Here is a 26,450-nt window from a genome sequence, read left to right as displayed (position 1 = left end):
AACACTGCTCTAACCAGGGCTGTCATGAGCACAAACCAAACAACACTGCTCTAACCAGGGCTGTCATGAGCACAAACCAAACAACACTGCTCTAACCAGGGCTGTCATGAGCACAAACCAAACCAAACAACACTGCTCTAACCAGGGCTGTCATGAGCACAGACCAAACAACACTGCTCTAACCAGGGCTGTCATGAGCACAAACCAAACCAAACAACACTGCTCTAACCAGGACTGTCATGAGCACAAACCAAACAACACTGCTCTAACCAGGGCTGTCATGAGTACAAACCAAACAACACTGCTCTAACCAGGGCTGTCATGAGCACAAACCAAACCAAACAACACTGCTCTAACCAGGGCTGTTATGAGCACAAACCAAACAACACTGCTCTAACCAGGACTGTCATGAGCACAAACCAAACCAAACAACACTGCTCTAACCAGGACTGTCATGAGCACAAACCAAACCAAACAACACTGCTCTAACCAGGGCTGTCATGAGTACAAACCAAACAACACTGCTCTAACCAGGGCTGTCATGAGCACAAACCAAACAACACTGCTCTAACCAGGGCTGTCATGAGCACAAACCAAACAACACTGCTCTAACCAGGGCTGTCATGAGCACAAACCAAACAACACTGCTCTAACCAGGGCTGTCATGAGCACAAACCAAACCAAACAACACTGCTCTAACCAGGGCTGTCATGAGCACAGACCAAACAACACTGCTCTAACCAGGGCTGTCATGAGCACAAACCAAACCAAACAACACTGCTCTAACCAGGACTGTCATGAGCACAAACCAAACAACACTGCTCTAACCAGGGCTGTCATGAGTACAAACCAAACAACACTGCTCTAACCAGGGCTGTCATGAGCACAAACCAAACCAAACAACACTGCTCTAACCAGGGCTGTCATGAGCACAAACCAAACAACACTGCTCTAACCAGGACTGTCATGAGCACAAACCAAACCAAACAACACTGCTCTAACCAGGGCTGTCATGAGTACAAACCAAACAACACTGCTCTAACCAGGGCTGTCATGAGCACAAACCAAACCAAACAACACTGCTCTAACCAGGGCTGTCATGAGCACAAACCAAACAACACTGCTCTAACCAGGACTGTCATGAGCACAAACCAAACCAAACAACACTGCTCTAACCAGGACTGTCATGAGCACAAACCAAACCAAACAACACTGCTCTAACCAGGACTGTCATGAGCACAAACCAAACAACACTGCTCTAACCAGGGCTGTCATGAGCACAAACCAAACAACACTGCTCTAACCAGGGCTGTCATGAGCACAAACCAAACAACACTGCTCTAACCAGGACTCTCATGAGCACAAACCAAACCAAACAACACTGCTCTAACCAGGACTGGCATGAGCACAAACCAAACCAAACAACACTGCTCTAACCAGGGCTGTCATGAGTACAAACCAAACAACACTGCTCTAACCAGGGCTGTCATGAGCACAAACCAAACAACACTGCTCTAACCAGGGCTGTCATGAGCACAAACCAAACAACACTGCTCTAACCAGGGCTGTCATGAGTACAAACCAAACAACACTGATCTAACCAGGACTGTCATGAGCACAAACCAAACCAAACAACACTGCTCTAACCAGGGCTGTCATGAGCACAAACCAAACAACACTGCTCTAACCAGGGCTGTCATGAGTACAAACCAAACAACACTGCTCTAACCAGGGCTGTCATGAGCACAAACCAAACAACACTGCTCTAACCAGGGCTGTCATGAGCACAAACCAAACAACACTGCTCTAACCAGGGCTGTCATGAGCACAAACCAAACCAAACAACACTGCTCTAACCAGGACTGTCATGAGCACAAACCAAACAACACTGCTCTAACCAGGACTGTCATGAGCACAAACCGAACAACACTGCTCTAACCAGGGCTGTCATGAGTACAAACCAAACAACACTGCTCTAACCAGGGCTGTCATGAGCACAAACCAAACAACACTGCTCTAACCAGGACTGTCATGAGCACAAACCAAACAACACTGCTCTAACCAGGGCTGTCATGAGCACAAACCAAACCAAACAACACTGCTCTAACCAGGACTGTCATGAGCACAAACCAAACCAAACAACACTGCTCTAACCAGGGCTGTCATGAGTACAAACCAAACAACACTGCTCTAACCAGGGCTGTCATGAGCACAAACCAAACAACACTGCTCTAACCAGGGCTGTCATGAGCACAAACCAAACAACACTGCTCTAACCAGGGCTGTCATGAGCACAAACCAAACAACACTGCTCTAACCAGGGCTGTCATGAGCACAAACCAAACCAAACAACACTGCTCTAACCAGGGCTGTCATGAGCACAGACCAAACAACACTGCTCTAACCAGGGCTGTCATGAGCACAAACCAAACCAAACAACACTGCTCTAACCAGGACTGTCATGAGCACAAACCAAACAACACTGCTCTAACCAGGGCTGTCATGAGTACAAACCAAACAACACTGCTCTAACCAGGGCTGTCATGAGCACAAACCAAACCAAACAACACTGCTCTAACCAGGGCTGTCATGAGCACAAACCAAACAACACTGCTCTAACCAGGGCTGTCATGAGCACAAACCAAACCAAACAACACTGCTCTAACCAGGACTGTCATGAGCACAAACCAAACAACACTGCTCTAACCAGGGCTGTCATGAGTACAAACCAAACAACACTGCTCTAACCAGGGCTGTCATGAGCACAAACCAAACCAAACAACACTGCTCTAACCAGGGCTGTCATGAGCACAAACCAAACAACACTGCTCTAACCAGGACTGTCATGAGCACAAACCAAACCAAACAACACTGCTCTAACCAGGGCTGTCATGAGCACAAACCAAACAACACTGCTCTAACCAGGACTGTCATGAGCACAAACCAAACCAAACAACACTGCTCTAACCAGGACTGTCATGAGCACAAACCAAACCAAACAACACTGCTCTAACCAGGACTGTCATGAGCACAAACCAAACCAAACAACACTGCTCTAACCAGGGCTGTCATGAGCACAAACCAAACAACACTGCTCTAACCAGGGCTGTCATGAGCACAAACCAAACAACACTGCTCTAACCAGGACTGTCATGAGCACAAACCAAACCAAACAACACTGCTCTAACCAGGACTGGCATGAGCACAAACCAAACCAAACAACACTGCTCTAACCAGGGCTGTCATGAGTACAAACCAAACAACACTGCTCTAACCAGGGCTGTCATGAGCACAAACCAAACAACACTGCTCTAACCAGGGCTGTCATGAGCACAAACCAAACAACACTGCTCTAACCAGGGCTGTCATGAGTACAAACTAAACAACACTGATCTAACCAGGACTGTCATGAGCACAAACCAAACCAAACAACACTGCTCTAACCAGGACTGTCATGAGTACAAACCAAACAACACTGCTCTAACCAGGACTGTCATGAGCACAAACCAAACCAAACAACACTGCTCTAACCAGGACTGTCATGAGCACAAACCAAACAACACTGCTCTAACCAGGGCTGTCATGAGCACAAACCAAACCAAACAACACTGCTCTAACCAGGTCTGTCATGAGCACAAACCAAACAACACTGCTCTAACCAGGACTGTCATGAGCACAAACCAAACAACACTGCTCTAACCAGGACTGTCATGAGCACAAACTGAACAACACTGCTCTAACCAGGGCTGTCATGAGCACAAACCAAACAACACTGCTCTAACCAGGGCTGTCATGAGCACAAACCAAACAACACTGCTCTAACCAGGACTGTCATGAGCACAAACCAAACAACACTGCTCTAACCAGGGCTGTCATGAGCACAAACCAAACCAAACAACACTGCTCTAACCAGGGCTGTCATGAGCACAAACCAAACAACACTGCTCTAACCAGGACTGTCATGAGCACAAACCGAACAACACTGCTCTAACCAGGGCTGTCATGAGCACAAACCAAACAACACTGCTCTAACCAGGGCTGTCATGAGCACAAACCAAACAACACTGCTCTAACCAGGGCTGTCATGAGCACAAACCAAACAACACTGCTCTAACCAGGGCTGTCATGAGCACAACCCAAACAACACTGCTCTAACCAGGGCTGTCATGAGTACAAACCAAACAACACTGCTCTAACCAGGGCTGTCATGAGTACAAACCAAACCAAACAACACTGCTCTAACCAGGGCTGTCATGAGTACAAACCAAACAACACTGCTCTAACCAGGGCTGTCATGAGCACAAACCAAACAACACTGCTCTAACCAGGGCTGTCATGAGTACAAACCAAACAACACTGCTCTAACCAGGACTGTCATGAGCACAAACCAAACAACACTGCTCTAACCAGGGCTGTCATGAGCACAAACCAAACCAAACAACACTGCTCTAACCAGGGCTGTCATGAGTACAAACCAAACAACACTGCTCTAACCAGGGCTGTCATGAGCACAAACCAAACCAAACAACACTGCTCTAACCAGGGCTGTCATGAGTACAAACCAAACAACACTGCTCTAACCAGGGCTGTCATGAGCACAAACCAAACAACACTGCTCTAACCAGGGCTGTCATGAGCACAAACCAAACCAAACAACACTGCTCCAACCAGGGCTGTCATGAGCACAAACCAAACAACACTGCTCTAACCAGGGCTGTCATGAGCACAAACCAAACAACACTGCTCTAACCAGGACTGTCATGAGCACAAACCAAACCAAACAACACTGCTCTAACCAGGACTGTCATGAGCACAAACCAAACCAAACAACACTGCTCTAACCAGGACTGTCATGAGTACAAACCAAACAACACTGCTCTAACCAGGGCTGTCATGAGCACAAACCAAACAACACTGCTCTAACCAGGGCTGTCATGAGTACAAACCAAACAACACTGCTCTAACCAGGACTGTCATGAGCACAAACCAAACCAAACAACACTGCTCTAACCAGGGCTGTCATGAGCACAAACCAAACAACACTGCTCTAACCAGGGCTGTCATGAGCACAAACCAAACAACACTGCTCTAACCAGGGCTGTCATGAGCACAAACCAAACAACACTGCTCTAACCAGGACTGTCATGAGCACAAACCAAACCAAACAACACTGCTCTAACCAGGGCTGTCATGAGCACAAACCAAACAACACTGCTCTAACCAGGGCTGTTATGAGCACAAACCAAACAACACTGCTCTAACCAGGGCTGTCATGAGCACAAACCAAACCAAACAACACTGCTCTAACCAGGGCTGTCATGAGTACAAACCAAACAACACTGCTCTAACCAGGGCTGTCATGAGCACAAACCAAACAACACTGCTCTAACCAGGGCTGTCATGAGCACAAACCAAACCAAACAACACTGCTCTAACCAGGGCTGTCATGAGCACAAACCAAACAACACTGCTCTAACCAGGACTGTCATGAGCACAAACCGAACAACACTGCTCTAACCAGGGCTGTCATGAGCACAAACCAAACAACACTGCTCTAACCAGGGCTGTCATGAGTACAAACCAAACAACACTGCTCTAACCAGGGCTGTCATGAGCACAAACCAAACCAAACAACACTTTTGGCCATAGCTGTAGTTTCTAATATTAAGTCAGCGTTTTAGCAAACCAAGCTTGTTTTTGTTCGTGATTTTGCATGGCTCATCAAGTGCTCCCCAGTCACTGGTCTGGCTTTGTTAATCACAACGGTTGGACAGCTGAGAAAGGTTCGGCACAGTCAATTTCAAGTGCACAATACTGTCCCATGCATTCACAATGTACTACCATGATAGTTTCAAGTGCACAATACTGTCCCATGTTTTTAAAAAGTACTACCGTGATTTCTACAGTGCTTCGCCCGTGTTTTACAATGGCAGTAACAATGGAGAAGTCTCTTGTTTGACTGTTCATATCATCAATGTTTACTAGACTTTCATTGTGACTCAGCAGACCCCAATGCTTCCCTTTCACACAACACTATAATGTCACTGCACAGAGGAAGTGCTGACGTGTCAGGTGGAGCTCCATTAAATGTAACACAGGAAGTGAGTGGGGAGAGGGCTTCACCAAAGTGAAAATAAAATATCTGGGAAATAAACAAACAAACAGCAAAACACTAAGCTTTTCTACCCTGTGAGTTTCAGCCATTGAAATATAATATAGTGCAGCCCTAAGCTATAATAATAATAATATAGTGCAGCCCTAAGCGATAATATAAGAAGCTTGTCTGGAGGCACACTCCCCGATGCTGCTGTCCCGGGTGCTCCTGGAAGCTTGCCTGGAGGCACACTCCCTGATGCTGCTGTTCCAGGTGCTCCTGGAAGCTTGTCTGGAGGCACACTCCCCGATGCTGCTGTTCCAGGTGCTCCTGGAAGCTTGCCTGGAGGCACACTCCCCGATGCTGCTGTCCCAGGTGCTCCTGGAAGCTTGTCTGGAGGCACACTCCCCGATGCTGCTGTTCCAGGTGCTCCTGGAAGCTTGTCTGGAGGCACACTCCCTGATGCTGCTGTCCCGGGTGCTCCTGGAAGCTTGCCTGGAGGCACACTCCCCGATGCTGCTGTTCCAGGTGCTCCTGGAAGCTTGTCTGGAGGCACACTCCCCGATGCTGCTGTTCCAGGTGCTCCTGGAAGCTTGTCTGGAGGCACACTCCCTGATGCTGCTGTCCCGGGTGCTCCTGGAAGCTTGTCTGGAGGCACACTCCCCGATGCTGCTGTTCCAGGTGCTCCTGGAAGCTTGTCTGGAGGCACACTCCCCGATGCTGCTGTTCCAGGTGCTCCTGGAAGCTTGTCTGGAGGCACACTCCCCGATGCTGCTGTTCCAGGTGCTCCTGGAAGCTTGCCTGGAGGCACACTCCCCGATGCTGCTGTTCCAGGTGCTCCTGGAAGCTTGTCTGGAGGCACACTCCCTGATGCTGCTGTCCCGGGTGCTCCTGGAAGCTTGCCTGGAGGCACACTCCCCGATGCTGCTGTCCCGGGTGCTCCTGGAAGCTTGTCTGGAGGCACACTCCCCGATGCTGCTGTTCCAGGTGCTCCTGGAAGCTTGTCTGGAGGCACACTCCCCGATGCTGCTGTTCCAGGTGCTCCTGGAAGCTTGTCTGGAGGCACACTCCCCGATGCTGCTGTTCCAGGTGCTCCTGGAAGCTTGTCTGGAGGCACACTCCCCGATGCTGCTGTCCCGGGTGCTTCTGGAAGCTTGTCTGGAGGCACACTCCCCGATGCTGCTGTCCCGGGTGCTCCTGGAAGCTTGTCTGGAGGCACACTCCCCGATGCTGCTGTTCCAGGTGCTCCTGGAAGCTTGTCTGGAGGCACACTCCCCGATGCTGCTGTTCCAGGTGCTCCTGGAAGCTTGTCTGGAGGCACACTCCCTGATGCTGCTGTTCCAGGTGCTCCTGGAAGCTTGCCTGGAGGCACACTCCCCGATGCTGCTGTTCCAGGTGCTCCTGGAAGCTTGTCTGGAGGCACACTCCCCGATGCTGCTGTTCCAGGTGCTCCTGGAAGCTTGTCTGGAGGCACACTCCCCGATGCTGCTGTTCCAGGTGCTCCTGGAAGCTTGCCTGGAGGCACACTCCCCGATGCTGCTGTTCCAGGTGCTCCTGGAAGCTTGCCTGGAGGCACACTCCCCGATGCTGCTGTTCCAGGTGCTCCTGGAAGCTTGTCTGGAGGCACACTCCCCGATGCTGCTGTTCCAGGTGCTCCTGGAAGCTTGTCTGGAGGCACACTCCCTGATGCTGCTGTTCCAGGTGCTGGGAGCTGTGTCGGAATGCTTGTTTTATTGCCATGGTGATTTGAAGCTTCTATTGGCAGTGACTAAACACTAACAATATGTGTTAGGCCAGGTAAATGCAGCTGTGTGTTTTACTGCTGCGGGCTTGACAGATCCCTACACCCCCCCTCCCCAGATGTAAAGAGGCACACACTGTTCTGGTATGTGTCAAAATACATTGACTATGTTATTAGAAATACATCTTAACTTCTAAAAGCCAATGACGTCAATCTGCTGTTTGGCAAAACATGGACCTGTTAAAGAGTTTTTTACTCCAGTTTTGCAACCCAGTTTGTAATTCCAAATGTGAATGCTGCCTCTCCACTGCAACCCACTAACCAATCAAGAGGGCTGAAGATGAACGGGTGAACTCCGACCCTGCTGTGAAGCACATCACCGCTTTTCAACTGCTGACCCTCAGCAATGGAAGTTACCAAGCTGCAGGACCTCAGCCTGCCTGGACATGTTGGGTTCCAGACCAGCAGGGGGCGCTGAAGCACTGTGAGCTGAACTACAGACCGACAACTCTTTCCGCACCTTTTGGGCCTCCAGCTCCAGAGTCCTCGGAGGTTTTTGATTATTTTTAACCCGTTCAGTGCCTTTGTCCTCATTTCAGGACATTGTAATTTTTAACTGACCTGTTAGTTTAATTTTCTCTTTAACTACATTGTTATGATAACTAATTTCGTTACCGTAAACATTAGGTCTAAATGTGATCTATCAAATTACAGAAATACTGCTTGTGGTCTGATTTTTTGAAAGAAAAATGAATTTGGTGCTTAATGGGTTAATTTTAGGGTCTGTTTTATACGTGCCTTGCTCAGATCATACGTTATTAAACGCAGTATGAAAAACACAATTACCGGTCATTTAAAGAGATGTAAATGTAATATACACGTATATTATAAGGCATAACATGTGAGTACACACAAGTATATAATATTACAATATATATGAATTTCTTTTTCTCTCTTTAAATAAAATCGTTTTTTCCTCCACACAAACCACCAGCCTCAGCTCTGTGCGTGCTGTATGACAGGCTTCGCGTTGCATAGCAGCGGTTCAGCCGTTTCATCCCGTTAATGAGTCACACCTGAATTAATTAGAGCGGTCTCTGAAGTCAGAGTCCCAGCACGACTTCATTGGGCTTGTGGTGACGCCCCGTTTACTGCATTAAGTGCTCTAAATACGTTTCCTACCCGTATTCCTGAAGAGACACGCCCCAATGAAGCTGGGGGCGTGTCGAGGGTGTGGTTTCAACTGAGAGACTGCTGTGATTGGATACAAACTGAGAGGCTGCGGCTGCGTGTTAGGCGCGGTTTTGAAACGGGGACAGAGGGAGGGAGAATATCTAATTATACAAATAGTTCATTTTTTTTAACTCGGAATCTAATACGTTGGATTGTTAATGTGACGTTGGATTATTGATGTTCTTTTATAACAGTTTAATAGATAGAGCTGATATATGTATATTATTGTAGTTTTCGATATTATACAATATTCTTTCTCAAGACAATATTTTAGGACACACATTGCATTAATATATATATATATATATATATATATATATATATATATATATATATATATATATATATATATATATATATATATATATATATATTCTAAAGTCAGGAGACGGGCTTAAGGTTGTACAAACAGAACTACTGTACTGGTAAACTGTACTTCCATCCAGAGAGGAAGCGTGTTTGTGTTGTAGTGGCGCTTCTTATCTGGACAGACTGCACACAATGTTTCCTGTTTGCTGTATGTGTATGTTACACACGTATATTGCTGTTTGCTCTTTCCATGAATGATTATCAGTTCTTTTCCGTTTCCATTCCCCACGGCACTGTAGTATCGCAGTCATTTTACGCCCCGCCTGGGAGAAGGCAAATCCGACCCACGTGGTCACTCGCCCTCGCTCCCTCGGGCAGGCTGCAGAATTTATTATATCAAATGAGACGGCTTGGCTGCCGCTCGTTCCGCATGCTACACACAGAGAAAGGCAGACGGCAGGCAAATTGACAAAGACCCCGCGTACTGCTCCAGTGCCACTTGAGTCTCCGGCTTTATCTTTCAGTCTGGACACACTGAAATGAATGCAGCCCACTGGACACAAGGCGATGCGTGAGTTACAACAGCCGTGCTTCTGTGTTTCATCATCGCTATTGCTATTTAACATTGTTTTTAAATGCACGAAAAGAAAGCACGATCGGGTGTGTTTTTTGTTTGAACCCTTTTCTTTTTTAGTGGAGATGATGCACAAAATCACGAGGCTCTCATCAACCCCTCTTTCTTTCTCTCTCCTTTTTGTTTCTTTCTCTCTCTAGCATCTGACGAAGGTGTGGCAATAAATCTCAGATGATCGCTCAGTCTAACGCAGGATCCCTCCGCCGTGTATTACTGTACTAACAGTATACAGTAGCAGTTTGTGGAATTCGTGCTGCTGTCTGGAATGAACCAAGAGGGGGGAAACAGCAGAAGATATAGGAAGCCGAGAGACGCCCACAGCATGTAAACGGCTTCTGGGTACTGCAGATCCGTGTTTCACGAACATCACGGCCGCTGATGCTAGCTACTCAGCGCAGGGAAAGCGTTTTGTTGGGACTCTCCTCGGGAAGTGCTCGCGTCGCGCCGTGCTAGCTCGCGCTCAAGTGAAAGTGTGACTGCACAGGGCGGCTCGTGCTGTGCGACTGGAGCGAGACAGGTCATTGTTATTCATATTAACATTAGAATTATCAGCAGCAGCCTTTGTTGCTATAGACTGGGAGAATATCGTGGATATTTGTGGATAAGGTCACTAACCCTTCAGCATGGGCAAGTGCAATGGAAGATGCGCTTTGGTGGTGATCTGCGGGTTGCAGCTGGTAAGTGATATATTTTGTTCTTTTCATTATACTGTATTTAAAGGTTGGTGTGTCATTTGATTTAATAATATACCTTACGCATTACTGATGTGCTCTAGCTTCATCGCATATTCAAAAATACTGTAATACAATACTTTCAAAATAGCTTACCCTGCATGCACTGTACAGTCTTTCTGGACAATATCACATTGTGCTACAGTGTATTAATGCAGTGTATTTTTCATTATGGTATCGTTTTGTTTCCTGTGTAAAACAATATATATATATATATATATATATATATATATATATATATATATATATATATATATATATATATATATAAACCGTGATACCTCGTGTTTAATCTGTCCATCCAGACAACTATGTGTTTGCAGAGTGTGGCAATTTCTACAGAAAGCATGCAGACCTCAGTGCACAGGGGCTGGTCTGGGTATCAGTGTGCAGACCTCAGTGCACAGGGACTGGTCTGGGTATCAGTGTGCAGACCTCAGTGCACAGGGGCTGGTCTGGGTATCAGTGTGCAGACCTCAGTGCACAGGGGCTGGTCTGGGTATCAGTGTGCAGACCTCAGTGCACAGGGGCTGGTCTGGGTATCAGCTGCAGACCTCAGTGCACAGGGGCTGGTCTGGGTATCAGCTGCAGACCTCAGTGCACAGGGGCTGGTCTGGGTATCAGTGTGCAGACCTCAGTGTACAGGGGCTGGTCTGGGTATCAGTGTGCAGACCTCAGTGCACAGGGGCTGGTCTGGGTATCGGCGTGCAGACCTCAGTGCACAGGGGCTGGTCTGGGTATCAGCGTGCAGACCTCAGTGCACAGGGGCTGGTCTGGGTATCAGTGTGCAGACCTCAGTGCACAGGGGCTGGTCTGGGTATCAGCTGCAGACCTCAGTGCACAGGGGCTGGTCTGGGTATCAGTGTGCAGACCTCAGTGCACAGGGGCTGGTCTGGGTATCAGTGTGCAGACCTCAGTGCACAGGGACTGGTCTGGGTATCAGTGTGCAGACCTCAGTGCACAGGGGCTGGTCTGGGTATCAGTGTGCAGACCTCAGTGCACAGGGGCTGGTCTGGGTATCAGTGTGCAGACCTCAGTGCACAGGGGCTGGTCTGGGTATCAGCTGCAGACCTCAGTGCACAGGGGCTGGTCTGGGTATCAGCTGCAGACCTCAGTGCACAGGGGCTGGTCTGGGTATCAGTGTGCAGACCTCAGTGTACAGGGGCTGGTCTGGGTATCAGTGTGCAGACCTCAGTGCACAGGGGCTGGTCTGGGTATCGGCGTGCAGACCTCAGTGCACAGGGGCTGGTCTGGGTATCAGTGTGCAGACCTCAGTGCACAGGGGCTGGTCTGGGTATCAGCGTGCAGACCTCAGTGCACAGGGGCTGGTCTGGGTATCAGTGTGCAGACCTCAGTGCACAGGGGCTGGTCTGGGTATCAGCTGCAGACCTCAGTGCACAGGGGCTGGTCTGGGTATCAGTGTGCAGACCTCAGTGCACAGGGGCTGGTCTGGGTATCAGTGTGCAGACCTCAGTGCACAGGGGCTGGTCTGGGTATCAGCTGCAGACCTCAGTGCACAGGGGCTGGTCTGGGTATCAGCTGCAGACCTCAGTGCACAGGGGCTGGTCTGGGTATCAGTGTGCAGACCTCAGTGCACAGGGGCTGGTCTGGGTATCAGCTGCAGACCTCAGTGCACAGGGGCTGGTCTGGGTATCAGTGTGCAGACCTCAGTGCACAGGGGCTGGTCTGGGTATCAGTGTGCAGACCTCAGTGCACAGGGGCTGGTCTGGGTATCAGCTGCAGACCTCAGTGCACAGGGGCTGGTCTGGGTATCAGCGTGCAGACCTCAGTGCACAGGGGCTGGTCTGGGTATCAGTGTGCAGACCTCAGTGCACAAGGGCTGGTCTGGGTATCAGTGTGCAGACCTCAGTGCACAGGGGCTGGTCTGGGTATCAGCTGCAGACCTCAGTGCACAGGGGCTGGTCTGGGTATCAGCGTGCAGACCTCAGTGCACAGGGGTTGGTCTGGGTATCAGTGTGCAGACCTCAGTGCACAAGGGCTGGTCTGGGTATCATTGTGCAGACCTCAGTGCACAAGGGCTGGTCTGGGTATCAGCGTGCAGACCTCAGTGCACAGGGGCTGGTCTGGGTATCAGTGTGCAGACCTCAGTGCACAGGGGCTGGTCTGGGTATAAGTGTGCAGACCTCCGTGCACACGGGCTGGTCTGGGTATCAGCGTGCAGACCTCAGTGCACAGGGGCTGGTCTGGGTATCATTGTGCAGACCTCAGTGCACAAGGGCTGGTCTGGGTATCAGCGTGCAGACCTCAGTGCACAGGGGCTGGTCTGGGTATCAGTGTGCAGACCTCAGTGCACAGGGGCTGGTCTGGGTATCAGTGTGCAGACCTCAGTGCACAGGGGCTGGTCTGGGTATCAGTGTGCAGACCTCAGTGCACAGGGGCTGGTCTGGGTATCAGTGTGCAGACCTCAGTGCACAGGGGCTGGTGTGTGCATATGTATGTGTGTCTGTGTTTATGTATATGTGTGTCAGTGTTTGTATGTGTGTGTGCTCTACATAGATCTAACACCAGTGTAAGAATTGGGGGGGGAGATGCAATTTTATTATCAAATGGCATTTTATTATACACACAGAATGCAAAACGTATATATTAAAAATAATATATATATATATATATATATATATATATATATATATATATATATATATATATATATATACTGAAATGGAGTCAAACAAACAAAAAATCACACATGCATGCAGTGGATCTGATTCGCTGTCAGCCAGAGAAGTGAGCAAGTAGTGATTCACTTCCAGCTCTATTGCTTCCTTCTCAGGCACATTGGGGGCAGCTGTAGCTCCTGGCATGCTGCTCATCTTGAAAAAGCTGCCCAAGGTGGTCTTGGTCTTTTTGTCTGGTGCTCCCCCTTCTCCTTGGGGATCGGTCTCCGTGCTGCTGCTGCTGGCAATGCCAGCGGAGCTCCTCTCCTGCTGTGCCAGTGATTCCAACTCTGACACCACTCTTGTTTGGATGATGGCAACCTTGTCCTCGCTGATATAATGCACCTTAAATCTTGGCTCGACAAAAGATGCAATGTCCAGAAGATCTTGGGTGTCAGAGTACTTATCGTTGAGATAAGTCAGAATCTTAATTTGAATGGACGTTGTGAGTTCTGTATCATCTTCTTTCAAGGCTAAAGCACTGTTGTTGAGAAGATGTAAGACAGGTAAGAGACCCTCACATAGTTTTCACCTGAAAGAACATCAGTAAAATCCAGCAGGGGGCTCAGAAACTTGTTCACTGAATCCCGGGCAGCAGTGTCCTGACATGTAGGAATTAGGTGTCTGTGTTTTTTATCTGCAGCTAGGACCTGGGTTATTGCTTTTTCCTGTTCCAGCACCCTTTGGATCATTTTGTGACGAGATCACCAGCGTGTGGGTGACTCTGTTACCAGCTGGTGCTGAGGTAGATTGAGCTCATCTTGAGCTGAAGCCAGTGTCCTTGTTTTTTTCCAGCTGTAAGAGGAAGTGCTCACCACCGTCTTGCACACACCAACAGCACAGTCAATGCGGGAATCACCTTTCACACTGTTTTCTATAAAAAAAAAATGAAGAAAAGTAAATCTGAGGAATCTTTATAGAATGTAAAACTGTATAGCTATTCTTTTAGAAATGGGAAACAAATTATTACATGTACACATATTAATGTTTCCTCAAATAATAATCACTTTTTTTCCGTAAGTACTATTGGGGGGAAAAAAAGCTGTTTTTGTAGATTAGATTATTTAAAAATCATCGTCTATAACGTTTTGTTGTCGGTCTGTTTAAAAACAAATACCCAAAGAAAAGAAGAGAAAAAAAGTTCCACAGCACAGGAACTTTTTCCCCTCTCAGTCTGTTTTCAAATACAGTATGAGGAACAGTAACGGTAACTCTTTATGACGTTTTTACACAAGGCTTTCTAATCTGTGAGTACCATTTGCACTGATTCTTTATGTAGAAGAACCACGTTTAATCCTAATAAAACAACGCTCTCTTTTCAGTTTTTACATGGATTGGAATGACTGAAAAAATATTTCAAATATTATTTAACTTTGGGGCTCCCGAGTGGTGCATCCAGTAAAGGCGCTCCACGTGGAGTCCAGGCTATTCCACAGCCGACCGAGGATGGGAGCTTCCAGGGGGCGGCGCTCAATTGGCCGAGGTCCGCCCGGTGGGAGGAGGGTTTAGGTCGGCCAGGGTGTCCTCGGCTCACCGCGCACCAGCGACCCCTGTAGTCTGGCCGGGCGCCTGCGGGCTTGCCTGTAAGCTGCCCGAGAGCTGCGTTGTCCTCCGACGCTGTAGCTCTTGGGTAGCTGCATGGTGAGTCCGTGTGCTGACGGCACACGCTTCGGAGGACAGCGTGTGTTCGTCTTCGCCCTCCCAAGTCAGCACAGGGGTGGTAGCGGTGAGCTGAGCTTCAAATAATAATTGGCCATTCCAAATTGGGAGAAAATAATAAAAATAATTGGCAACGACTAAATTTTATAATAAAATATATATATATATATATATATTATTTAACTTTACTTTTTTCAATATTAACAGAATTTTTTTTATATAAATATAATTCAATATTTAAATAATACATGCGGTTACTATATGTGCATTAATTCTTAATAACACTGTCTTGTACGTTTTTAATAATTAATTGAAGTGTAGTCCAGGCACCGAGTCATGCAGCTTTGACGACGTTTGATCCGCTGTGTGTGGTAATGCAGGTTTGCTGCTCTTCTCGCAGACCCCAGGAAGACTGAGCATCTCTCAATCCTGGAGCGATTGTTTCACCAATGTGCTCTTCAGGGAAGGAAGACGTTTGCAAGCGCTTGTTGCACAGGTTCCAGTCAAGAGTCGGTGTCGTGCACAGTTACACTGATGCGTGACGGAGTCGGTGTCGTGCGCAGTTACACTGATGCGTGACGGAGTCGGTGTCGTGCGCAGTTACACTGATGCGTGACGGAGTCGGTGTCGTGCGCAGTTACACTGATGCGTGACGGAGTCGGTGTCGTGCACAGTTACACTGATGCGTGACGGAGTCGGTGTCGTGCACAGTTACACTGATGTGTGACGGAGTCGGTGTCGTGCACAGTTACACTGATGCGTGACGGAGTCGGTGTCGTGCGCAGTTACACTGATGCGTGACGGAGTCGGTGTCGTGCACAGTTACACTGATGCGTGACGGAGTCGGTGTCGTGCACAGTTACACTGATGTGTGACGGAGTCGGTGTCGTGCGCAGTTACACTGATGCGTGACGGAGTCGGTGTCGTGCACAGTTACACTGATGCGTGACGGAGTCGGTGTCGTGCACAGTTACACTGATGTGTGACGGAGTCGGTGTCGTGCACAGTTACACTGATGTGTGACGGAGTCGGTGTCGTGCGCAGTTACGCTGATGTGTGACGGAGTCGGTGTCGTGCGCAGTTACACTGATGCGTGACGGAGTCGGTGTCGTGCAGTTACACTGATGTGTGACGGAGTCGGTGTCGTGCACAGTTACACTGATGTGTGACGGAGTCGGTGTCGTGCGCAGTTACACTGATGTGTGACGGAGTCGGTGTCGTGCGCAGTTACACTGATGTGTGACGGAGTCGGTGTCGTGCACAGTTACACTGATGTGTGACGGAGTCGGTGTCGTGCAGTTACACTGATGTGTGACGGAGTCGGTGTCGTGCACAGTTACACTGATGTGTGACGGAGTCGGTGTCGTGCAGTTACACTGATGCGTGACGGAGTCGGTGTCGTGCACAGTTACACTGATGTGTGACGGAGTCGGTGTCGTGCGCAGTTACACTGATGCGTGACGGAGTCGGTGTCGTGCGCAGTTACACTGATGTGTGACGGAGTCGGTGTCGTGCGCAGTTACACTGATGCGTGACGGAGTCGGTGTCGTGCACAGTTACACTGATGCGTGACGGAGTCGGTGTCGTGCGCAGTTACACTGATGTGTGACGGAGTCGGTGTCGTGCGCAGTTACACTGATGTGTGACGGAGTCGGTGTCGTGCGCAGTTACACTGATGCGTGACGGAGTCGGTGTCGTGCGCAGTTACACTGATGCGTGACGGAGTCGGTGTCGTGCACAGTTACACTGATGTGTGGCTCTGTCGTTCGGCACAGTTACACTGATGTGTGGCTCTGTCGTTCGGCACAGTTACACTGATGTGTGGCTCTGTCGTTCGGCACAGTTACACTGAGGTGTGACTCTGTCGTTCGGCTCGTTAGCTACTTGCCCATGACACTCCGTGTGTAATGCTGGCAGAGCAGTTTGTGAAAGTACTTGCGACTTGGAAGCTGGTATTTCTTATCGATAGTTTTCTACTTTGGGAAGCCTTCTTTCTCCACAGTGTACACAGGAACCATATCTTTGGGAAGCCTTCTTTCTCCACAGTGTACACAGGAACCATATCTTTGGGAAGCCTTCTTTCTCCACAGTGTACACAGGAACCATATCTTTGGGAGGCCTTCTTTCTCCACAGTGTACACAGGAACCATATCTTTGGGAAGCCTTCTTTCTCCACAGTGTACACAGGAACCATATCTTTGGGAAGCCTTCTTTCTCCACAGTGTACACAGGAACCATATCTTTGGGAAGCCTTCTTTCTCCACAGTGTACACAGGAACCATATATTTTGCGATATGGTAGGTAGCTGCCTCCGTAATGTCAATGGCATAGGGCACGACACTTGAAAATGCCTCCGATATTGATTTCTGCTTCAAGGATGATTTTGGCTTGACAGTCTTGTGCATCCAGACTGGCGTTTCTCATTGTGTCGAGTTCAACTAGATGCCGTTGCTTCAGGTGATGAAAGAGGTTTGCTGTCTTGCCTCCTTTTCAGTGGCACAGCCCTTGAACAGAGTTTACAAATGACCGTGCTTTGCTCAGTGTCAGTTGGTTTAAAACCGAAAAATATCCAAACTCTGAGCTCATGCCTTTCTTTGGTACCAGGTCATCTCCTTCGTTTGGTTGGGAAGTTAACACTTTGCCGCTCTCGTCTGTTTCCCCCTGCTTACTCGTCGCTGCCGTCACGTTTCTGAGCCTCTGGGTGGATAGGATTGGCTGGAGAGGCGAGTCAGTGGAGTGCCTGGAGAATTAAACGCCATGCCCAAACACCGTCTGTGCGCTGTGCCTAACTCAAACATCAACACCTCGTTACTTTCTCACATACTACTATTTTGGTTTATTTTATTTATTTATTTTTCATTTAGCTGCGTCTTTTGTATACTGGCCAAAAAAAAAACAAAAAAAAAACGGTGATATAATCTAACCCCACAATATTTTTATTGTGAATAAAATGATACTGGGATATACGATATATCGCCCAACCCTAGGTTTAGGCCTTGCTTTGTTTGATGGGTTCAGTGTGTGTGTGTGTGTGTGTGTGTGTGTGTGTGTGTGTGTGTTCTGTAATGGAAAGAGGTCTTTGACATTTACTGCTAGTGCCGGGGGGTTCCAATCAATGCACCAGCATTTTGCTGCACAGACTGCCCAGAACTGGAGCAGACTGATGAAATTCCCTGCAGGGTTCTGTAGAGACGGGTGGAAGTGTACAAAGGTTCACCATCAAACTAAAGAAATGCATCTAATAAAAAGAGTTGTCTTGTGCACCACAGACTACCGACTGTCAATGGCATTGACTGTGTTGTGTTCTGTTCTTTTCAGTTCATTTCTTTTTTTTTTTTTTTTTTTTTAAATTTAGTCGTTGCCAATTATTTTTATTATTTTCTCCCAATTTGGAATGGCCAATTACTTTATTATGCTCAGCTCACCGCTACCACCCCTGCATTGACTCGGGAGGGCGAAGACGAACACACACTGTCCTCCGAAGCGTGTGCCGTCAGCCGACTGCTTCTTTACACTCTGCGGACTCACCATGCAGCCACCCAAGATCTACAGCGTCGGAGGACAACGCAGCTCTCGGGCAGCTTACAGGCAAGCCCGCAGGCGCCCGGCCAGACTACAGGGGTCGCTGGTGCACGGTGAGCCGAGGACACCCAGGCCGACCTAACCCTCCCTCCCCCTGGGCGACGCTCTGTCAATTGAGTGCCGCCCCATGAGGGCTCCCGTCCTCAGTCGGCAAAGGAATAGCCTGGACTCGAACTCGCGTCGTCCAGACTATAGGGCGCATCCGGCACTCTATGCAAGTGCTTTTACTGGATGCGCCACTCGGGAGCCCCCCTTTTCAGTCCATTTCAACACCGTTCAGAATGAGTCACATGCACAGTTTACCATGTCTTTTATGGTGTAAGAGTGTCTCTTCTCGATTCCCACTTGAGTGACAGAATTGCTAAGCTTTGCAGTCCTCTTCCCCAGAGAAGACACACTGCTGTGGGTCAACAGTACATATTAACTGATACCAGCGCCTGCGGCCAGGATGAATACTGAGTGGAGGGGTTGTGTTGCGTGCCAGCAGGTTGCTGTTGCTTATCCACATTGCAGGTGCCATTGTTTTATTGTCCAGCTGCGTTCTCGCTGCTTCCTGACTTCAGGGATGTTACGAGTTCATTCAAATGTACAAAGATGACTGGAGCTTGTCTGTCACACAGGGACCAGCAAGACTATCAGTGACACATATTGTAGAGCTGCAATTTCAGCATTTTGCTGCACGATCATGTGCTAAGCAGTGGTGCAGTTAATAGCCACAGAAATGAAAATGTACTTTTTCAATTTGGAATGTCAAATAAAGAATAAAAAACCAAAATGTGAGCTATTAATTCATGAAATGAGTTGCATGAGATCTTGGGAAGGCACTGTGGTTGCTGCTGGTATGTGCGGCTGTGTCTTTCATCTCCATTCCTTATTATAACAATCTGTTTTCACATTTAATCCACAATTAGTCGGGACCACATAGAACAGCAATTAGTTTGAATTCAGTAATTGTGCTCCCTGCTGCCAGATCTAGATGGCTGCTTGGCGCTGTGGCCTGAGGCTCACCCTCCCTAAACTGGCGCTTAGCTAATCACCCCCCCAGCTTAGATCTGTCTCTCAAATTAACGATTTCCATAGCCTGTGCAGCGCTGCCCCTGACTGCCCAAAACACAACCCAGGGTGGCATTGCTGCATCTCCCAGCCTGGGGGACTCCCTGCCAGCCTAGCCCCCCTCGCACTGTCTACTCTCCATGGGGGTGGTACTCTCCAGTACCGGTCACTAGCACTGGTGCAAATGCTTTTGTGGAGTGAATGGTAGAAACTTGTTTTGGTTTTGTTTTTTCTTAATTTTATTCCAATTTAAACCATGCAGGCGGTTTTATGAAACGTTTTATGAAATTATCCTGAACCAGAAAACAACTGAACAAAATATCTAACCCCATTATACCAGAGATAATCACCAAAAGCACATACGCTCTGTGTAAAAACACAATTTCCTAACAACGTTAAATTTACAATAACATGCTGTAACAAGGGGGGAGTGTTACATGTGTGGGTCGTCACTGAATAATACTGAGGCAGACACAGAACCCTAAAAGGAACGTCCTGTTCCAGGAACCTACTACTCCACGGTAACCCTCTCTATACTGTTTGGGATCAACATCCTCTAAACTGACCTACTGCTGTTGCTCCCGAAGTCCCGGCCTCCCAGCGACTCCGGGTCGTTGTGATGGTCCTGGCCTAGCAGAGCTCTCACAGGCACCGTCTTGCAGTTGAGGGGTTCCGTAGTTGTCCTGCAGAGCGGACTCTCTCCTCCTTGATGTCAACAAGGCGCCCCTCTGTGTGGCAATGGCCTTACAGTATCCCTGAATTGTGTCAACTCTGCGCAGCTTCCCTGGGCACGCCACCTAGCCAATCCGGACCTCCTGATCCGCTTAGCCTCACTGCCCAATTGGTTGCCTAGCAACGTGTCTCCGCTGCACAGACTTGCGCAGGACCAGCGACAGGGCCCCCTGTCACAGACTGATTATGGATTCAAACATTTTTTTTGTAATGTTGCATTTTAAATAAGCATTATCCTTCTAGTACTGTAATGGTACATGAGGTGCTTAATAGAGCACCCTCTCAAAAAATACCATGGCAAAAGCGTAGCCAAGTGTAATAAAGCACAGTGAAAGCACTGTAAAGCACAGAAGGTGTAGTCTGGGGCTGGGGGCAGGCTGTCTGGAAGCCGGGCGTACATCCCTCTCCTGCTGCTGGAGAGACAATGGGCAGTGCCAGCAGCAGCTTCATGTGCAAGCCTTTTAAAATTCAGTGTGACTAACACAGCTCAGCTGCAACGTTATTAAAGCACATTGAAGACAGACAGGCAGGCACTTTCAAAACCTTTTAAACCCCGTCTCCAGCTACTGGTTATTCAACAGAGCCACACATATGTGATAGGGTGTGGCCACTTTATTAGGGACGATCAGGAAGCTGGTTGGTTTGGGTGTGGGCTTGTAGGCTGGGCATTAGCCTTCACTATCAAGTTACAAAACTCACAGCACAAACTCCTCCACCAGACAAATGATTTATCCTTCCTTATATACATGTGGCCACTCCCCAGTCAGCACCAATTACCTAATTGGGGAATGGCCACACCTGTGATTGCTGTCAGGGATTGATTTAACCCCTTCCCTGCCAACCTTCCATTCCCACACCCACACCATGTACAGCAGCAGGGTTTCATAAGAGTTTGAGAGGAGCAGGATAGGGGAGCGCATCCCAGAATGCAAACAGGAAATCACTGAGCACTGTTTCACACATCTTCAAGGTAACTCCTCTGAAGATAACTAATGATTGGTCGACTGTGAGGGCGGGCGGGCGGGCGGAAGGAAACACCAATGAGCCACTTGGGCAACCAGTATGAGTGTGGCCAGGAATACTACTTTTACAAGGCCGATACAGGGATGGAAATAAGACTCCCATTGCATAGCAGTTTGATCCATTCCTGGTTTTACTAAGTCTAATAAGACACACCTGAGCTTGTTACCTATACACTGGGGCTAATCAAGAAGATGTGGAACTGGTGAAAATGCTATGCAATTGGAGCCTTGTTTCATCCCTGAGATAAATTGTAGCTGGAATGGAATGTGCTGCCAGCTCTAGTCTACCTCGCTATTGTAAAGGAGACAAGGAAGCAGTGTGCATCAGAGGAGTGCTTGCCACGGTGTTTAAAATCAATCATCTTGCCTCCTATTTGCAGAGTTCTCACTGCTCCCCCTTTGAGTCTGCTTGTGTTTATAAAAAAACAAAAAAACACTTTCTTCATTGTATCTCATCACTGCCTGTGTTGTAGGTCAAATGACCATTGGAGTGAAACTGAACTACAGCTTTGATTTGATTCTGACTAGGAAGCAGTTTTCAACTTGTATAGCGTGTCTTTAAAACATCCTCATGCTCCAAATTGAAGTATAAAAAACAAAAGGCTTTGAGTAGAAGAATGCTAATGCTAGTGCTGCTGCTGCTGCTCATAAGAGCTAAAGGGGTTTGATTTGAAAACCTTGGTTAGCACCCCTTTAACTAGTCAGGACTGAATACCCACCTGGGATTGAAAAGGCTTTCACAACAGTAGCAGTGAATTTGGCACTGCGTTGTCTGGTTACTGTTGAGTGATAAATATTTATTGAATGGCTTCTGTTCACAGCTGGAGGCTGAGTGATTAAAGAGTGGATTTTGACAGGAGCTTTCGGCAGGGAGTGGAGTGGAGTGGGGTGGTGAATGAGCTTTGAGTGACACCTGTCACGGAGAAGAGGAGCTTGGGGGGAGAGCGCTCGACGGGGCGAGGGAGATTTTAAAGGATTAGCAGATGCAGCATTTCTGTTGAACCTGGTCTTATCAGCGAGGGAGTGAAGAGAGAGGCTGCCCAGCCAAATGGTCTTCAAAGCAGTGCAATGGCACTGGTAGAACTGCATCACAGTGGTTAATATACAGCTCTGCATCGTTCCTTTAGACAAGAACTAATTGAGAATAAAAACAATGAATATGGGGAAGGTCCTTCTAGTATAGTGCATGTACAATATTCTGTCTAATTTGTGAATGATCAAACGGTGAAATACTGAGGGAGCACGGTACCATGTTTGTATTTTGGCATGCGCTGGTATGAACAAACATTACACAATGGTGATCTTTTGCAGGACCGATGGTACCATATCAGCACCAGACAGTGTGTAGAATTTGCTCCAGATCCCTTGCATTGCCCTTGCTGGTAATGCTGTGGTCTGCTAATGGTTCTGCTAGCGTTTCTTTTTCAGAGTAATACACTGAAATAATAATGGGATCCCATTGGGATCATCCCTTTGAATAGTATCTTCCAGCTCTGTATTGACCGGAGTTCATTTGAAAGCCGGACACGTCCTGCAGGACTCGGAGGCCTAAACCTTCCACTACACATCAAAAACTCTGTCAGCCTTCAGAGCTGCTGAGAGCTGTCAGCTCTTAAGAGATGAGCCCGGGAGCCCCGTGAAGGGATGAGCGCGGGTGAGCCCGGGAGCCCCGTGAAGGGATGAGCGCGTGGGAGCCCCGTGAAGGGATGAGTGCAGGTGAGCCTGGGAGCCCCGTGAAGGGATGAGCGCAGGTGAGCCCGGGAGCCCCGTGAAGGGAATGAGTGCAGGTGAGCCCGGGAGCTTCGTGAAGGGATGAGTGCGTGGGAGCCCCGTGAAGGGATGAGTGTAGGTGAGCCCGGGAGCCCCGTGAAGGGATGAGTGCAGGTGAGCCTGGGAGCCCTGTGAAGGGATGAGTGTAGGTGAGCCCGGGAGCCCCGTGAAGGGATGAGTGTAGGTGAGCCCAGGAGCCCCGTGAAGGGATGAGTGCAGGTGAGCCCGGGAGCTTCGTGAAGGGATGAGTGCAGGTGAGCCTGGGAGCCCCGTGAAGGGATGAGTGCAGGTGAGCCTGGGAGCCCCGTGAAGGGATGAGTACAGGTGAGCCCGGGAGCCCCGTGAAGGGATGAGTGCAGGTGAGCCCGGGAGCTTCGTGAAGGGATGAGTGCAGGTGAGCCCGGGAGCCCCGTGAAGGGATGAGTGCAGGTGAGCCCGGGAGCCCCGTGAAGGGATGAGCGCGTGGGAGCCCCGTGAAGGGATGAGTGCAGGTGAGCCTGGGAGCCCCGTGAAGGGATGAGCGCAGGTGAGCCTGGGAGCCCCGTGAAGGGAATGAGTGCAGGTGAGCCCGGGAGCTTCGTGAAGGGATGAGTGCGTGGGAGCCCTGTGAAGGGATGAGTGTAGGTGAGCCCGGGAGCCCCGTGAAGGGATGAGTGCAGGTGAGCCTGGGAGCCCTGTGAAGGGATGAGTGTAGGTGAGCCCGGGAGCCCCGTGAAGGGATGAGTGTAGGTGAGCCCGGGAGCCCCGTGAAGGGATGAGTGCAGGTGAGCCCGGGAGCTTCGTGAAGGGATGAGTGCAGGTGAGCCTGGGAGCCCCGTGAAGGGATGAGTGCAGGTGAGCCTGGGAGCCCCGTGAAGGGATGAGTACAGGTGAGCCCGGGAGCCCCGTGAAGGGATGAGTGCAGGTGAGCCCGGGAGCTTCGTGAAGGGATGAGTGCAGGTGAGCCCGGGAGCCCCGTGAAGGGATGAGTGCAGGTGAGCCCGGGAGCTTCGTGAAGGGATGAGTGCGTGGGAGCCCCGTGAAGGGATGAGTGTAGGTGAGCCTGGGAGCCCCGTGAAGGGATGAGCGCAGGTGAGCCCGGGAGCCCCGTGAAGGGATGAGTGCAGGTGAGCCCGGGAGCTTCGTGAAGGGATGAGTGCAGGTGAGCCTGGGAGCCCTGTGAAGGGATGAGTTCCTGCACACCAGGAAGTTGGAGCAAAGGGTTAATACATCTCTTGATACGAAGCAACATAGAATAAGAAAAGGATACCTGGATGCAAATGAGGAAAAATAAACAACATTGCACAAGTGAACATTCAATAAAGGTAAAACAACTTCCAACTTCCAGGGGAAATACTTTCTTGTTGGCCGTCACTTCCATCTTGCAGGCTCTTGTCCTTCTCCAGGCTGCTACAACATGCTAATCATGCCTTCTTTTATTACATCTGCTTCAAAGTGGTCTTTAAATGGCAAATTACATTGATTTTCATGTTGCATATCCTTTAATTGGGATACATCCCTCCATTACGATACAATACATCATCTAGACAAGGTATCGATACAGGATGAATCGTTACACCAAGACACGCCAGGTACCTACATGGAGTGCAGCAGCATGTGCACAGTATATACAGGACAGACAGGAAGCAGTACCCTGATTTAGAGGAAGACGTTTTCAGTGAAACCTCAGTAAATGTATTCTCGAGGCAGAGCTGAGGAGTTCAGTTTAGAAGGAAACCAGGGTGACCAGTGAACCACACGGGAGGAGAAGCTTGGAAACCAATTCAGTTTCATTATTTCCTTACTAGGGTCACACAAGATGTTTATAGTGGTTTGCACCTAATTGGCAGCAGGACTTTTTAAGGGTTTAATAAACAGCAGGAGTCTTATTGAAATAAATCTCGGCGCTCAAAACAAATATCCACAGGGTGTAATTGAATGAAAACGTTCTTTCATTGGAAAAGAATTTCACTGAACGCTGTCTACTTGCCAGTTTAAAGAAAGTCTGTCTTCCACTGTCTGTCAGCTGTGCTTCTTCCTGCTCCCCTAAGTGGAGCTGTGGCTTGTGACTCTAATAAAAGCCTGAAAGCTGAATCGTTTGAAGAGCAGAGCTGCTGCCGGGATGGTGGCGTTAGCCTTGACCCTTCAGCGCTGTGATGAGACTGAGCACGCGAACCCACGGGACCATGAGCACGCGAACCCACGGGACCATGAGCACGCGAACCCACGGGACCATGAGCACGCGAACCCACGGGACCATGAGCACGCGAACCCACGGGACCATGAGCACGCGAACCCACGGGACCATGAGCACGCGAACCCACGGGACCATGAGCATGCGGCTATGGGCCCCAGTCACACAACTTTAAGGGCTGTTTTTTTAAAGGGTGTTTTCATTAATGAAATCAAGTTTTTAATAAATGTACAGATATTCTTGAACACTGCAGTCACTGGAGCTCAAGGTGCTGTGTTGAAGCTCATTGTTTCTGGCTTGTGGGGAGAGTCAGCGTTTGAGTCAGAGTTTGATCAAGCTAATGTCCTTGAGCCCACGTAGATCATTCCAAAGGAGAAAAGCATTTCAACCTATATACTGTAACCCCCCCCTTTTTTATTTGTATTATATAAAATTGCCTGTAAAGGAACAATATGATAAGTATAAACAATTTAAAAAAGAAAAAAAGATCTTGGTCCATTTGATGAGTGGTGAAGGCCCCCCCCATGGTAGCACTGAGGAGCAGGCGGGCTGCGGAGTGTCACAGTGTTCCTCTGCACTGAGGAGCAGGCGGGCTGCGGAGTGTCACAGTGTTCCTCTGCACTGAGGAGCAGGCGGGCTGCGGAGTGTCACAGTGTTCCTCTGCACTGAGGAGCAGGCGGGCTGCGGAGTGTCACAGTGTTCCTCTGCACTGAGGAGCAGGCGGGCTGCGGAGTGTCACAGTGTTCCTCTGCACTGAGGAGCAGGCGGGCTGTGGAGTGTCACAGTGTTCCTCTGCACTGAGGAGCAGACGGGCTGCGGAGTGTCACAGTGTTCCTCTGCACTGAGGAGCAGGCGGGCTGCGGAGTGTCACAGTGGTGTTCCTCTGCACTGAGGAGCAGGCGGGCTGCGGAGTGTCACAGTGTTCCTCTGCACTGAGGAGCAGGCGGGCTGCGGAGTGTCACAGTGTTCCTCTGCACTGAGGAGCAGGCGGGCTGCGGAGTGTCACAGTGTTCCTCTGCACTGAGGAGCAGGCGGGCTG

General features: G+C 49.1%; 1 protein-coding gene across 1 annotated transcript in view; it reads left to right on the top strand.

Annotated features, from left to right (window-relative positions):
• The first annotated feature begins 9,734 nt into the window (after positions 1–9,734).
• LOC117414221 (sodium/potassium-transporting ATPase subunit beta-1-interacting protein 1) overlaps positions 9,735–26,450 on the top strand; it is an 80,505-nt gene continuing 63,789 nt past the window's right edge. The window contains exons 1-2 of the mRNA XM_058997738.1: positions 9,735–9,948; positions 10,152–10,688. Of these exons, the coding sequence (XP_058853721.1) occupies positions 10,635–10,688 (54 nt within the window). The 5' untranslated portion in view covers positions 9,735–9,948; positions 10,152–10,634. The remainder of the gene's footprint in view (positions 9,949–10,151; positions 10,689–26,450) is intronic.

This window comes from Acipenser ruthenus, chromosome 23, assembly GCF_902713425.1.
Source record: "Acipenser ruthenus chromosome 23, fAciRut3.2 maternal haplotype, whole genome shotgun sequence".
NCBI lineage: Eukaryota > Metazoa > Chordata > Actinopteri > Acipenseriformes > Acipenseridae > Acipenser > Acipenser ruthenus.
This window is presented reverse-complemented; position numbering and strand designations above follow the sequence as displayed.